Genomic DNA, 15,185 nt, shown 5'->3' with positions numbered 1-15,185 from the left:
AATTTTTTTAAAGTTTTAAATATTTTTTTAAACAGAGAGAGAGAATGAATGCTACATCTTATGGAATTATCAGAATGGTAACTCCCCAAGAATACTCTAACTCTTCATCAAAACAGATCTTTAATAGATGACAGCAAAGACAATTAAGCAGATAGTATATTGGGTGTTCTCATCTATTTGGCACCTGCACAATCACTTATGAAATAGCAAATAGCAGCAAACTTAATTAGTTTTAGCTGGGGACAGAAAATTTCCTCAGCAATGACATTGCCCATGATTCTTAAGATGTGGCAGAGAAATGTGCTTTCTCCATGAAAACACTGCTCTTTTGAATAGCAGCTTCTTCCTCCAGATATTGAAACAAGGAATGCTGGAGCCATGGGAGTGCCCAGCATCTCACAGGTGCCCCAAGCTGAGAGAGGCTGTGGTTTAATTCAGCACTGCTCAAAACTTGCTAGCACCTGAAATGAGCCCTGCTGGTTCCCCAATGTGCTTTCAGATGTGTTGCAGTATCAGAGCAGATGTGGTGAGACTCCAACCCATTCAAAGAGGAAAATGACCCCTTAGTTTGCTCTTTAAATTTTGTAAATCAACGTAAATTCCTTGACTAACACAGTGGGACCAAATTCCACCAATCTCTTCAGACTGCATTCCTGATTTTCTGTTGAAAAGGATAGTGCAGCTTTCTGTCTCCTTGCTTTGGATCTCAGACTTAGCTGTTTTTAAACTGCATTCAGATCACAGACTCAAGTAAAATCTGTGTGGAATTGCCTTTGCATTGGCTCCCACTCTAAAATGAGCAATGAAAAATAACAAATAGGGTGAGATTGTCTGTGAAAACAAGGCTGAAACACAAACCTCGTTCAAGAGAGCCATCTAGTGCCTTCATGCTCTATGTGAAGGATGCAAATCTTCAAGTTAGCTACTGCTTGATTTTTAAGAATTATTTAGAGCCTCATATTTTTTCCCCATACTTTCAAATACCTAGTAACCAATGCACTGTTTCTTGCTCAGCATCTTAAGACTACTGCTCTAGTTAATAAAGCTTGCAAAAATTCAGCAGATAATGAAAAAGTAGAAATTTAATTAAGTCAGTATTTGCAGGAACTTGCTGAAAGGATCTCATGAACTGAGAAATTTCCAAAGTTCTTCTAAAGATTATGCATTAGAGAAATATTTTTCCAATGTTTAGTTTTGAGTCAATGAGCAAAAGAAAATAAAACCACATATTTTAGCATGTATTCGTTGTTATAAATCTAAAATCTAAGGCCTATGTACTTTTATGAATAAATTAATATTCAGGGAACTAAATGTGTAAGAGTCAAAATCAATTAAAGCAGTGTGACTATAAAAAATAGATAACTAGATGTTAATTATCTATTAGCAAATGAAAATAAAGCATTCTCCACATGCATACATAAAGGAGAAAGGTGTGTGAAGCTCATTGCCTTTAATAAATGGCCCTTTATTAGCCCCATTTAGAATTTTTTCCCAAAAAGTACTGGTCTGAATGCAATTAGGAACAAGACAACACTGCAGAGCAATGGCAGGATAAGAACTTTGTTAATGGAGCACACAGCAGCCAGTGGAACACCACTAAGAACCTGTTTGCAGTTACCAAGTACAGCCATCAGCTGACTGAGCATCACTCTAACAATTATTATGTTATTTTTCTTTTTTTTTTAATTAATATCAGTGGAACTTGGACTACATAAAAAAATCTTGCATTATCACAGGTCTCTAGGAAAGAACACAAATTGTATATTTAGAAAGAACACATTCAAGTGAATTCCATAAAAAGCAGGGCAATGAAGAACATACAGAGCCAGTAACTAACCTAAATACACTCATTAGACATAAATGGCTCTAAAACATGTGGGTTGTTTTGTTTTTTAAAAGGTTATGCTTCAGGGAGAAGACAATGTGCTGATATATGGAAATAAACCAAGCAGGTGAAGACATTAACTCCACCTACAGACAAGCTACAGCAAACTATTCCCTTCCAACAGTGCAGCCTACCAGTAACCAAGTCTGGATTCATTTATTCTCTCAAATCTAATCCTATTCCCCTTAAATCAGTCAATCCCACTGACCTCATCTGACTCCAAATTAATAAATAAATAAACAGAATTTTGTCCTCAGTGCTTTCAAACATATCCACATTTTTGGTGGATATATCTTTCAGAGCATTATTTTAGCCAAATATTTATAGGGAGAGGAAATATATTAATAGCCATTATGAAATTTTATTTTGTGCATAAATATATTGAGAGCATTATAATCACGTTGGAATGCCTCAAACTGTTAACAACCAAAAAAATTTTCCTATTATGAGGATTGCCTCACAAGCCAATAACTACATCAATAAAATTAGGATATGATCATCTATTCACTAAATCAGAAATATTCTTTTGTTAAACAGTTTAATCTAACATTATACTTTTCCTTCATTAAGCGGAGTTTTAGGTGAAACTTTACAAAGGGTTTACATTATTAGCTGTGTTCTATTACCTACAATAAAACTTCCACTTCCATTACTAAAATAAGCCAGCACATACCAAGGCAAAATTCATTTTCTTACACAGAGTTTAAGACTTGTACAAGGAAAAAATTTAGCAAATGAAAAACTTATTTTTTAGCAGACTAGGGGGTAGAAGAGGGAGGAGGTTGCTTTTAAAGATGAGAAAACATTTTCTTCTTTTGAGTCTTTGCATCCTTGCAAGAGAAAAATGTGCTCATACATATATATGTATATATACAGAAATAGACTCTGGCAGGAGATTGGCCTGTTGCAGTTTTCTGCAACTCCAGCTGTGTGACAATACAGGGAATTCCAGTCCAGGTAAAAGGCTGAGTGTTTCCTAAGACAAAGGAATTTCAACTCAGCTAACAGAGAGGGTCTAAATCAGAGAAGTGTACACTGGAATTTGAGGGTGGCCAACTCTCCCCTTCCCTGGAAATTCAGTTCTGATTCTGAGAAAATACATTAACATCTCAGAGCTGAGTCACCTTCATGAGCTATAGTCATTCATACAAAAAAGGAAGATGGAGCTAGAGGAAGTTAATTACATTTTAGAAAAATGAAGTTATTGGCACAGAAATGAGTAGCAGTACATTTACAGAACAGGGAGTATGAAAGGAACCAAAATTGATCATTTTTCTCTATTTCATTGTGGCTTGTCTCCAAAAGCTTAACATGCAACCAGGAAGTAGTAAATGTGTGAACTGTGCAAAGAGCCTTGCAAAGACAGTATTTTATGTCTGGGGACAACACTTGAATCACAGCAATTTAAGCCAGTCTCCAGATTGCCTTCTAAAGGATGCACTTTCCAGGAATGCTAGCAGGATCAATACTGATCACCTCCACACATAGAAAGGCACAGAAATCCAGCTTAGTTATGAATCTGGTTTTTCCCCCTTCCAAAAAATATTTTTTTTACTTGTTAGGATGAGACATGGAGTTGCAAACTGACAGCTTTCTCATATATGAGATTCCAAACTACTGGTGATGGTGTCATGGAGGTCAATCCTGTTTTTAAGAAAGTGATTTCTAAATTAACAAAGCTTTCCAATCCTTCATGGACTTATAAAAACTATTGCAACCAAGCACCCTGGCAAGAATATCACAGGGCATAGCAAAATCTGAATGGGCTATGTTAGAAGTAACAACTGTTCTCTAGAGCATAATCAGGTTCTGTCTATTTTCTCATGTCTCCAGCAACTGCCAACACTGCAGAGTCCTTCTGTATATTTAAGGGGTCACCTTAAAAACACACATTACTATTGATATTTTGATAAAAAGCAATTGTCTTTAGAGCAAATAAGATTAATATTTTGAGTTGAGGCAGGAGAAATAAAAGGAAAGAGGTACTAATGAACCTAATAAAAAAGCTCAGTCTAGAATGGTGGTTAATCTGTGTAACCAACTTCAGGGAAGAAATGTTTGGTGTCGATAAAGCATTTCCTTAGTAAATTACTACTGGCTCCAGTGTAAGACATTTACAGTAAACACCAAAAGTCTGCAAGGCATCTGTTCTATTCACAGTGGAAGAAGGAACTTTGCTCCATTAATAACTTTAAAAACATGCAATAACTAATTCATGATGGCAGTTCAAATCCTATCAGCAGCCTTCATTATTTGACCAAGCTGAGTTCAAAGATAGAGCAAAGTTTTAAAAAGCCCCTTGAAAGTTTAGAAGTACACTTTAAATTATTATAAAGATGTGTTGTTCTTCTTTTCTACTAAATACAAAAAATCTGTAACTTTAAACCATGAGCAACAACATTATTTTAAGAATACATGCAAGATAAGAGTTAAAAAGTGTATATAAAATCCTATATGATCTCAGAATTTGTTTTAGTGAAATTGTATGTTGTACAGAGAGGGCATGTGTAATATACGTGTATGTATATATAATAAAATACTTGCTGGAATTTTAACATTTGACTTCACTAGAGACTTAGTGGGACTTTGCCTTAGGCAAGTTTTTAATAGCAATAATAAAAAAATACTTAATGGTACTTAGGGTAAATAATGTGTGGTCACTATGTTTAAAAAAAAGTAATACCAAACATCTGTGCTAGATTTCCACATGATAAAATCCCCATATTACCTACAGTTCTCCCAAAGTTATAGAGAAATAAATGTTTATTTAAAATTCTAGAAGAGACATGTGATAACCAATTTAAGAACTTTAAGGCAGGCATCTTGTGTTTTCTGACAAGAATGTATATTTAGTGATCTTTATGATATTTCATTCTGAACATGAAGAAAGTCATAGTATGACGTTATGGCTTCAAGACAGGTTTTCAATCACTAACAAACCAAGAGCATCCTTTTCCTTAAATCTACTTGCAAAGTAGATCTATGTTCCACACAGGATACATTAATTTTCTTATCATAGCAAAAGCAATTTTTTTTTTTTCAGAAAACAAGAATAAAGTTCATCTACCTTTGAAAAACGCTAACAAAAATACTTGGGTGAATTTAGTTGGTTAAAGGCATAGGATTCAGTCTAACAGTGATGGAAAACCAAGTGCAATCTGGGCAGAAATCCTCAGAAAGCATGAAATGGAGCTCAACACTCTCTTAAGAGGCTCCATCTCCCAAAGTGCAGCAGCAACACATGCTCACACTGTTTCTCAGAGCTACATTTCTTCTCTCTTGCTTTGTGAATCAGGACCTAAGGAAACCTTTGCTATAACTCTCTCCAAGCTGGGAATCCTGCTATCCCTGTGAAAGCTTATTGCCTAGATTTTAAATTCTTTGATAGAGGAAAGAAATCTAACCCTATTTTTTACACAGCTCATTTCCCAAAATTTTAGTGAACCTTGCCGACATTGACATTCTTTGCTATTCCTGTAAAAGAGCAGGATTCCAACTTCAGCTTTGTTCTCCTTCTCCTGCTCTATAATGAACCTCACATTTGCCACTGCTAAGGCCCTCAAACACAAAGCTTGAGTGAAACTGTCATCACAAGTTTGCTTTTGTGAAACAAAGTTTAAAAATGCATGGATTGCACACTGCAGAAAGGTACAATCTTTGAGGGCCACCAAGTCAACACCTCACAGTTAGCCTGCATCTCCTAAAAGAATATGAAAGCAAATGAGGGCAAAAAAAATTGTTTTATTTTCTGGAGTTATTTCTCCGCCTCTAGCACACCAGCCAATTCCATTACTCTCGCCTCTACTTTCTCTAAGAAATACCATCTAAAGCCTGGAGAACTTCCAGATCTTTGAAGGCAGCTATAATTATCAAATTCTGCTGAGGCTACTCGGGAGGGTGGGTGGGGGAAGGGCAAGAAGAAATCAATGGCTTAAAACCAAGAAATTTCTGCACGATTCTTGGATAACCAGCCAATCAGAACAGTAGGATATTTATTTCTGATAATGTGCATTCTTGTGTGAAATTGCCAGAAAATTAATAATTGACAAGGTGGTAGAGTCTGACAGATTACAAGAAGTTATTTCTCTCTACCTAGTTAAGTGAAAAAGTTACCAGCTAGACAAAATCAGCTGTGGAGTAACAAAGAACATCTCCCTTACTATTCAATTCCTTGTAGGATCAGTGCTCAGGAGGTGCAGGTCAAGGAGAGAGAACTGACATTCATTTGAAATACAGGTGTGTTCAAGAGGCTGTCCTTAATTCCCAATGTTTCAAGACCACTTGCTTCAGTTTCTCTCACAACATGATAGTTTAATTCTCTGGTTTAGTCAAAACATCATCCACCAGTGATTATTAACAGCTTTCTACACCAGCATGTTGAATCATCTAAAAGATGAACAGAATTAATGAAAAGAAGAAATTCCAGCTTTGCACTGTTTTAAAGCACTAAGAAATGAACAGCCTAAGAGAGAAAATTATGGTTGCATTAGGGGAAAACCATAGTCAAAAGCTCAACATGTAAGACTTGACCTTCTTCTAGCGAGGTTGGTACACAATTAGATTTCATGAACTGAAAAATTCAGATCGAAAGTAATTTTAAATTAAATACCAGCAGCAAAGGGCTTCTGAGAAGTCCATATCTACATTTACATTTCAATGTAATGTTGAGGCTGTATAAAATCAGCTGTCTTCAGTTAATTTTTTCCACATTCAACTTCATTTGCACCATGTTAACTTTTTTGCACAGACAGCACTCTTTCTGCTGGAAACTACAGCAGAATCTATCATTGTAAAGGTAAACTGACACAAACAAACCCTATTTGTTGAATAACTTCATGTGATGCTACACAGAATTTTATCATCCTTGTTTCACAGAATCACCAAGTCATTAAGGTTGGAAAAGACATCCAAGACCATCAAGTCTAAACTCCTGGAAAAACTCCACCTTGTCAATCAGACCAAGGCACTGAGTGTCAAACCCAGTCATTTCTTGAATACCTTCAGGATGGTGACCCCATCACTTCCCCAGGTTGTCCATTCCAGCATTTAGCAACCCTTTCCATGAAGGGGAAAGGGTATCCTGTATCTCCCCTGGCACAGACAATTTCAAGTGCAGCAGCAGAAATAAAAGAGCAAAACTAATCAAAAAGAAGAAACAGCCATCCATGATTTCATCAAACAGAACATTACATTTGGCCCAATACTAGTTGCTCAGAAATACACTCAACACTTGAGCTATACTCCAACCTGTAAAAATAAAGAAAGCAGAATATTTTAGAATATGTTCTAAAATGACAGATATTTTGTTAAGGGTATAGAAAGATTAACACAATTTGAGCGAATTCTAAATAATTCATGAACAAAAGTCATTAAGAATGTATGTAAGTTCTAGCTTATTTCTAAAGCATTTCCAGGAGGAAAAACAAATGTTCAATAACTGCCAGGTGATTTACACAGGATGAAAAACTACAAACACCAGTTATGGAAAAAAAATATTAATCCACTGGGGAGGCTGCTGCAGAAGATTCAACCTAGTAACCTCTGTTTTATCATACTGAGAACCTGTATTGTACAGCGTGAAGACTAAAAGCAGAGAGAGAAATTCAAATGAGCACTGCAGAACAAGGATTTACCAAGTTACACATAAAGATCAAAGGTTGATCTATTTGGAATTTTAACAAATATGTAATACTTTTAAACTAGACATAATGTCTGATGTTACTTCAAAGCATGCAGACAACTTTCCATAACAAGAAAGCAAAAGAAAAAATTTGAACCTCAGTACATTTTCCAAGAAGCAGAACAATAAAATCCAGAGTCCTGGATAAACAAACAGGCACCTACTAAAACATTTTGTTTCTAAAGAGTTCCTACAGTCTGCACATCATACTTCCAAGCCCCCTACAACTTCAAATATGCAGAAACTTAAAAATAAATAAAAATAAAACCTATAAATACTATGTGCAACAGAAAGAGAGCTGGAGAGAAAGAGACTGCACCCAAAGCCTTGAATTCTTATAAGAACAATGAAATCGTGAGCCAAAATGTCCAAAACATTAGACAGTTCCTGCCAATCTGGCTGGGACAGATTCCAAGCAACAAATGCAGTAAAATTTTAAACTTTGATCACTTACCAAGGTATATCAGCATGTCATGAGCAGTAAATCCCATTTTACACTTGCAGCACTCCAGACAAAAGACAACCTCTATAATCTCATATAAACTGAGGGAGAAACAACACTTTTCCCTGCCCCTGAGAACAACTGCGGGGAACATCAAATCAATTCAGTATAAATACAGGAGAAACATGCACAGTCTATAGGTAGCCCTAATATCTCCTCTCAGCATGTCTTGGACTAATCAGTAAACTGGATGCCAATTGGACTTTACTTGGAGGCTTACATTTCATCTATTTTTTGAGCTCAATTTAGTTCTACTTCTCACTGTCCTTGATAACCATTTTCATTAGAAACATTCTTCAAATTTCCTCATGTCCCATATATAGCCAAATTAGGGCTCACAAACTTAATTGGAACTGATACAACAGATGAAATAAAATCACACAATCACCTGTCTTTGAAAACAGTGTATGCAGACCTAAATCCAGAAACTTGTCTGCTAGTTTATAGAACTTATTCCACAACCCTTCCTCATCACAAATTCAGTATCATTAGCTCCTTATGCAATTCCTTTCAGAATCCATTAATGCATTACATCATTTTAATTAAAATTCTGCCTGTGAAAAGATTCAGGATCCACATCTCCACAAGAAAACTTTACTGAAGGATATCATGACATTTTCCACTTTCTAAGCTTCAAATGGGCAGCAGAAACTAGAGTCCTCAATGCATATTCTAGGTTAGAGAGGAACACCAGCTAAACATAAAATAATTTGTCCACAGCAAAGAAAATATTTTGCGCCAACAGTCTCTAGATGTAAATAGCTGTTCTTAATCTCAAGCTTAATTCTTAAGCTCTTGCACTAATTTCATTTGTGTTTGAGCCGTCAGGCAAACTGGTGGTGTCAGTGGCCACACTGCTGCTGAGTTTCTCAGTGAACAGAAATGTTTATCCTGACTTCCCTTGCTGTGTGTAGTTGTCCACAACCTCCCTGCAAATTTTCACCCTCCTTAGCAGGGTCTTGGTGAGGAAGACTGGGCCTGCCTTGTTTGCCTGACAGAGGCACATGGGAACACTGCTGGAATCTAAAGGGGCAGATGGGCTTGACACCAGGCCAGATTTTCTTTCAATTGTACTAATCCAATCATCCCAAATCCAGCCCCAAAAATGCATTTAGTGATGTAGGCAGCTGGTGCAGGTGGGCTTGGGATCAAATTTAGGTTTTCTCAAAGTAGAGCACAGTCAGCAGCACAGTGTTTTTGTGACATTACAGTATATTTATGTAAAAAGTTGGAGTACCCCCACATGAAAATACAGTAGAAATACACATAGGCAGAAGCCTTTGCTTATATGGAAGGAAAAGTATTTTAAAACACTCTTTTCAAACACTAGAGGCATAAAAACCCAAGACAAAGATAGCATGCACTCATGACTCCTTAGTTAGAGCAGCAGCAGGTGTCACTTCCCTCTTCAGTAGGTCTAGTCTTCACTTGCCAGATATCACTTCATCAAAATGAAAGGATAAAGAAACTTTGCAAAGCAACATTTCAGAAACAATAAGCCCAAATATACCTACTTCTCTTCCATACTTTCTTATTCTTGCTTTCAAATATCATACAGTCCTACTGAGTACTTATTACAGATGTAAAACAAATGCATGCTATCCTTTTCATCCAAAAATTAGAGCACAAAAAGAAACCACTTAAATATTCTAATTATATTTCTAAAACTGTAACAAGTTCCATGACTATTTTTAACAAAAATATGTACTTTGAATAAATAAATGAGTTTTTAATTACCTCTCTAAGATGCATGTTTTCCTTCTCCTTTTGATCTAAAATCACTTCTAAATGATTAACCTGAGATTCAGCCTCTGCCATCCTTCGAGTTCTCTCATTGTCATCTTCCATTCCTTTAGAAGGCAAACCTTTACTTTGCAACATCTCTAGAAGCTTTTTTATTGATTCATCTCTGGCATTTAGTGTTTGCTTTTGTGTTTCAATCCTAAGCTCCATTTCTTCTAGAGTTTTTCTCAACAGGAAGAGCTCTTTAGCTTGTCTATCATGCTCTGCCTGAAGTCTTCGAAAATTCTCCTCCGTGAGCTCAATGGTAAAATGCTCAGCCCCTCGGTTCCCACTTTCTTGCTGGAGAAGATGGTTAAGGTCTCTCTGGGTTCTAAGCTCATCTTGAAGTGCCTGGATTGTCATTTGCAGATGCTGCAATAAAGACAAAAGAGAAAAAATTAGCTTAGGATCTGATTGTAGGATTAGTATTTGATTCAAGTTATCTTGTATGCTTTTACAAAAAGTCATTAGAATTAGTAATGAAAGTATACCAAACGATCTTATATAATATCAAATGCAGGTGACAATATTTGTAATGATAGCTTTCAAGTGCTTCTAGAAAGAAAAGAGAAGACAACATACACAGACACAAAATAATGCCAGCTACAGATAAAATTAATAGCAACAAATGCAAACACTAGGCAGTGACACATCCATTAGAACAATCAATGTACCTACAAAGCTCAAAGACTCAGTATTCCATGTTTTCTAAATTACCTCATAGACTAAAGATAAATCTGCTCTTCAGGGTGCTCAACAGTACTGCTGTTCATAAAGTCAATCAAAGCCCTCACTACAATTAAAGGGGACTTTGGGGAGGGGCTGAGTTGGGGCCAGTCAGTTTCATTTTTTCATTTTGGAAGCTAAAGCTATGAAAAGTTTAGTAAACAGGATTACTGTATCTCTAAAAAGCAAACAAAAAAAACCCACAATAAGCGATACTGAATTTTGAAAAATAAATTTACTGCAAGTAGTGGACAAACCTTTGTTCTTCTGGCATCCAAAAACTGAACAGCATGGTAAACAAAAAAATGAAGCAAAATCAACATAAATAAAGGTCAGATGCAAGCAAAGGAGTTTCAACAGAAAGAACTGAATTCAACAAAAAGTATCTTCAACAGAAAAAAATAATTTTATTGAGTTATACAGAAAGGCAACAACAAATTCACAGTACTCAAACATATAAACTTATAGACAGACTTCATTCAATAGAGGTGACAAAGAAAAGCATAATTGAAATAATCAGTCCCATGATAAATTACAACATTCCTATTGGACATTGCTGTTCTTTTACACTTTTAGGTTTTTCAGAACACTAACTTGTCCTAAAATATTATATTACATCTGAGTACAGGGATCTGTCTCTGTTCCAGAGGTGCGTCTTGCACTCCCTTACTCAACGCAGATCAAAATCAAAATGGATTTTTCCCATGTTAGGGTTGGAGTACAGATAATTAGCCTAAATTGCTATGGCTTATGATGCTCATTTCAGATTATATCCTCATCTGAATTTGTTTTTATTCTTATTTTTTCCCTCCACTCATTGCTTACACAGCATACTGAGCTTTTAGAAATATGAAATCCTGCACAGGCTGACAGTCTGCACTAAAAGACATTTAACTGAAGGAATTAGGGGACTTAAATGCATGTCATCAGATCTTTTAGGTTTAATTGATGTTCTGCAACTCCACATTCTAAAAAACAGAACAGCAACAGAAACCACACCAAAAAAAAACCAAAACAGCAACAACACAGACACCAATCTAACAACAAAACATTTCATTTGATACTACCTTCATGTTTTACACAAGTACATGTAAATCTGCCGTGTTTTAGCAATGATTTAAACTAAATGAAAAATTCTAAACCTTGAGAAACCAACCTTTTGAAATCACCTTAAGAAAACAACCTTTTGAAATAATGTCTTTTATCAGTTATTTCAAATGGAAAAGAAGTATTGCCAGTGGTAGAATTCAGTAAGACACTTTGAATCTCTTCTATCATTAAATAAGCACTACTTTAATCTATGTACAGATCTTAATTCTCTTAGTATCTGCATCTTACTAGGCACACACTCAGTTGAGAACATACACATGTAAGCCACTCATTTACAGCCCTGCTTTTATTTAATGGCAACTCATCTTTTCTTAATCTCACCATCTTTTTAACTAGCTATAATAAGCTTAAAAACTCCAGTAAACTTTAAAATCCTTTAGAAGTAAAAACTTCCCCACTTTGAATCTACTAATGTGCCAACTGTTTGTGACCCCAAGACTGACTACACCTTCTGGCTTCTAAAGTTATTTCACTGTCCTACTTCTCACACCTGACCAAGAACCTTCCCTGAACTACCAGGCTACATCTAAGCAACAGCAATATTCAGTAACTACCAGCACCCCAGAAATAGTCAAAGTTATTTCCCTGATCTGAATAATGATTTAAGATGCATCCACCTAATGTTAAATCAGACAATATTTATTACTTCATGCTACAACCTATTTACAAACGAATGTTTTTCCAAAGTCAAGTAGTTCCTATATATAAAATGTTAATATGTCTATAGAAATCTAGCTAAGCAAAAGAAAACATTCTAAAATACCATGTTCTAACCCACAAATGAAAATAAACTTGACATTGATAACACACAAACCTTCTGAATGTAAGCTCTAAATACCAAAAATTGTTGGATCGACACAAAAATAATTAGAAATCAGAACTCAAGCAACAATTCTGGTTAAGATAAATGAGAAAAGATCCTTTTCTGCCCCCAGCAGCCTGTGCATGCTCTCCTTAGGCTCCACCCAGGCCCACGTTCATCACTAAGCATGACAGTAGTTCTGGCTGCTTCTCTGTAATTACCTTAAAACTAACAGCCTCAACTGTGGCAGACTACTGCTACTTTGACATAGAAGAATCCATTTTTGTACACCTTCAAGACTTAGAACATGGTGGACCAGATTTAGACTTCTGCTGGCACAGATTTTTGTATCTGCAGCTTGCTAAGGAAAGGAAAGAACAAATGGTGTGAGGGTGGAAAGAAATTGTATAATTAGCTGCAGGGAAAGGAATGTAGGAGTGCTGTGAATATCTGTCACATGGTTGTCATTACAGACACAGAACTTTACAGGATTTTTTTTAAAAAACATGTAAAATCTATCGCATTTTTTATAATTTCTATTAAAAATGGACCAGTTGACCAGAAATATTTCCATGCCAATTTCTTGACAATATATAAATAGTTGTCTCAGAACTTTTTCAATCCTTCTTTACAGCCCAGCTCCAAGAAGCGATCCATAGAACTGTGAATTGCCCCATAAACTGAAATAAAACTATAAAAGGAAGATTAACTAACAGCTCTTCCCAGACTTCAATTCATGTTCTACACAAGGAAGATCCTCTAGTCTATGCCAACTAACTACACCCAAAAGAATTGCCTGCTGAGAACTCGCCTGCCTCAGTGTGACCTGGGCCATATAAACACTTCCAGAGCATCCTAAAGCCACAGATGTGGTGAACAGCAGAGGGGAATGAAGTCACAAGGAGACTTGCTGATTTCACATTGCTGGTCCACCTACAGAAGCACACAGCTTCTCAAGCTTTGCACCATCACAGGGCCACCAAAAGCCAAGAACACGTTCAAGAACCCAGTCCACTGGATTTTAGCTCCTGATTCTCCTGTTTCTTTCCCACCCCAGTTAACAGAGAACTGGCAGGGCTGAATCAGCTGACACAGTCTGGTCTCTTGGCAGTGGCAAATATAAAATTATACGGAAGACTTTGCAAAAAAATCATCCTGTGTAATTGTATGCTATAGAAAGCTACAGCTATACCTGAAGAATAGACCTCAACAAATATAACAGCAAATTATCCTGTCAGCCATACTCTCATTCTCTAAAATCATGCTTCCTTATTAATTCCATAATCTATTACTGTTCTATTTTATTTCTCCACAGTATGAGGCTCTATCATTAAGAGGAAACAGACTACTGAAAGCCTTCTTATGAACTGCATCTAAATCAATTTGTACATTAAATTTACTTGTGCTACTGAAATAAGTACAAGCATTACACTTGCAAATATTTGTAACTAAGTATTTTTAAAGAAAAACATGCAAATCCTAATTTTCTTCTTTAAAGAAAAAAAGAAGGGGAATTGGAGACATTTGCTTCATTACCATAAATTAAGAAATTAATTCTCTCATGCATTTCCTCATCTGCCTATTACAATTCATAAATCTGGTCTCCAAAAAAACCCACTGAAAATCCGTTGACTAGAATTTTGCCTGAGTAAAACAGGACTGACAGAAAGAGTTGGAAGGAGAAGACAAATCTAATTTGGGAGGAATAGCAAGAGATTCTGACCACACACGATGAATCTTCAGCATTAAAATTTCTGAGCGTGAGATGTGAGAGAGCTTTTGCATAACACTGTTTGCTGATATAACCACACATTTGAAAAGAGAGAATTCTTGTCTGACTTTCCTTACTTTTTCTTTCTTTATGCCTTTAAATTTGGTGTCTTGTCAAGTTCTATAAAGCTTGCCCTTACAAGTGTGCTTTGCAAGTTTGGTAAGCAATCTTGTCACATACATTTAAATCTGCATTTCTTGACACAGATGTGGTGGGCTGAGCTTGGCAGGAGGCCAGGACTCCATCAAGCCACCCTATCACTCCCCTCCTCAGCAGGAGTGGGAGCAGGAGGGGAAGAAGATGAAATAACCTCATGGGTCAAGGTAAAGGCAGTTTAATAAAACAAAAGCAAAGGCCATGCACAGAAGCAAAAGAAAACACAAGATTCACTCTCCATGTTCCATGAGCAGCCCATACCCAGGCACTTCCTGGCCAGTAGGGTTTCAGTACAATTGCTCCAGAGAACAAACACTAATAAAGAACACCCCCTCCATCAGCTTCTTGTTCAAACCTTTCCTCCTTTTCCTCCTCCATTAATAATCAAGGGCCCAACAAGGTGCTCTATCATTCCCTTAAGATTGCCCCTCATCCTGGGCTTTGCAAGTTAAATAAGCAATCTGGTCATATACATTTACATCTTTTTTTTTCCATGGAATAGAGCTCAGTTCCCTGTGACAAATGCAGATCTTAATTCACACACAATCCTGCCTCTAAAGTAAATACTCTCATTAAGTACATTTTGTTTTAATTTCTTGGCCCACTCTGATCATCACTAAATGTAATTTTCTCCTCAGGCCCCAAACCAGCAGTGAGGAATGCTGATCCTATGGCTTTCCACTACTGTTTTAAAACACCTTCAAAAAATTATGTAGTCCCTAGAGTTCTCTGAGAGCAAAAACTGCCCTCCAATAGATCAGTAATCTATTC

At 36.4% G+C, this 15,185-nt stretch overlaps 1 protein-coding gene across 4 annotated transcripts in view; it reads right to left on the bottom strand.

Annotated features, from left to right (window-relative positions):
* Window positions 1-15,185, bottom strand: part of ERC2 (ELKS/RAB6-interacting/CAST family member 2) — a 406,794-nt gene that overhangs the window by 344,529 nt on the left and 47,080 nt on the right. For 3 of the 4 annotated variants that reach the window (XR_010784376.1, XR_010784377.1, XR_010784378.1), the window contains exon 3: window positions 9,805-10,221. Coding sequence is in view for 1 of the 4 variants with exons in the window: in XM_066558029.1 (XP_066414126.1) it covers window positions 9,805-10,221; window positions 10,833-10,856 (441 nt within the window). In the remaining 3 variants the exon portion in view is untranslated. Of the gene's footprint in view, window positions 1-9,804; window positions 10,222-10,832; window positions 10,857-15,185 lie in introns of all 4 variants that reach the window. The other variant, XM_066558029.1, reaches the window with a different exon arrangement.

This window comes from Molothrus aeneus, chromosome 12 (genome assembly GCF_037042795.1).
Source record: "Molothrus aeneus isolate 106 chromosome 12, BPBGC_Maene_1.0, whole genome shotgun sequence".
NCBI lineage: Eukaryota > Metazoa > Chordata > Aves > Passeriformes > Icteridae > Molothrus > Molothrus aeneus.
This window is presented reverse-complemented; position numbering and strand designations above follow the sequence as displayed.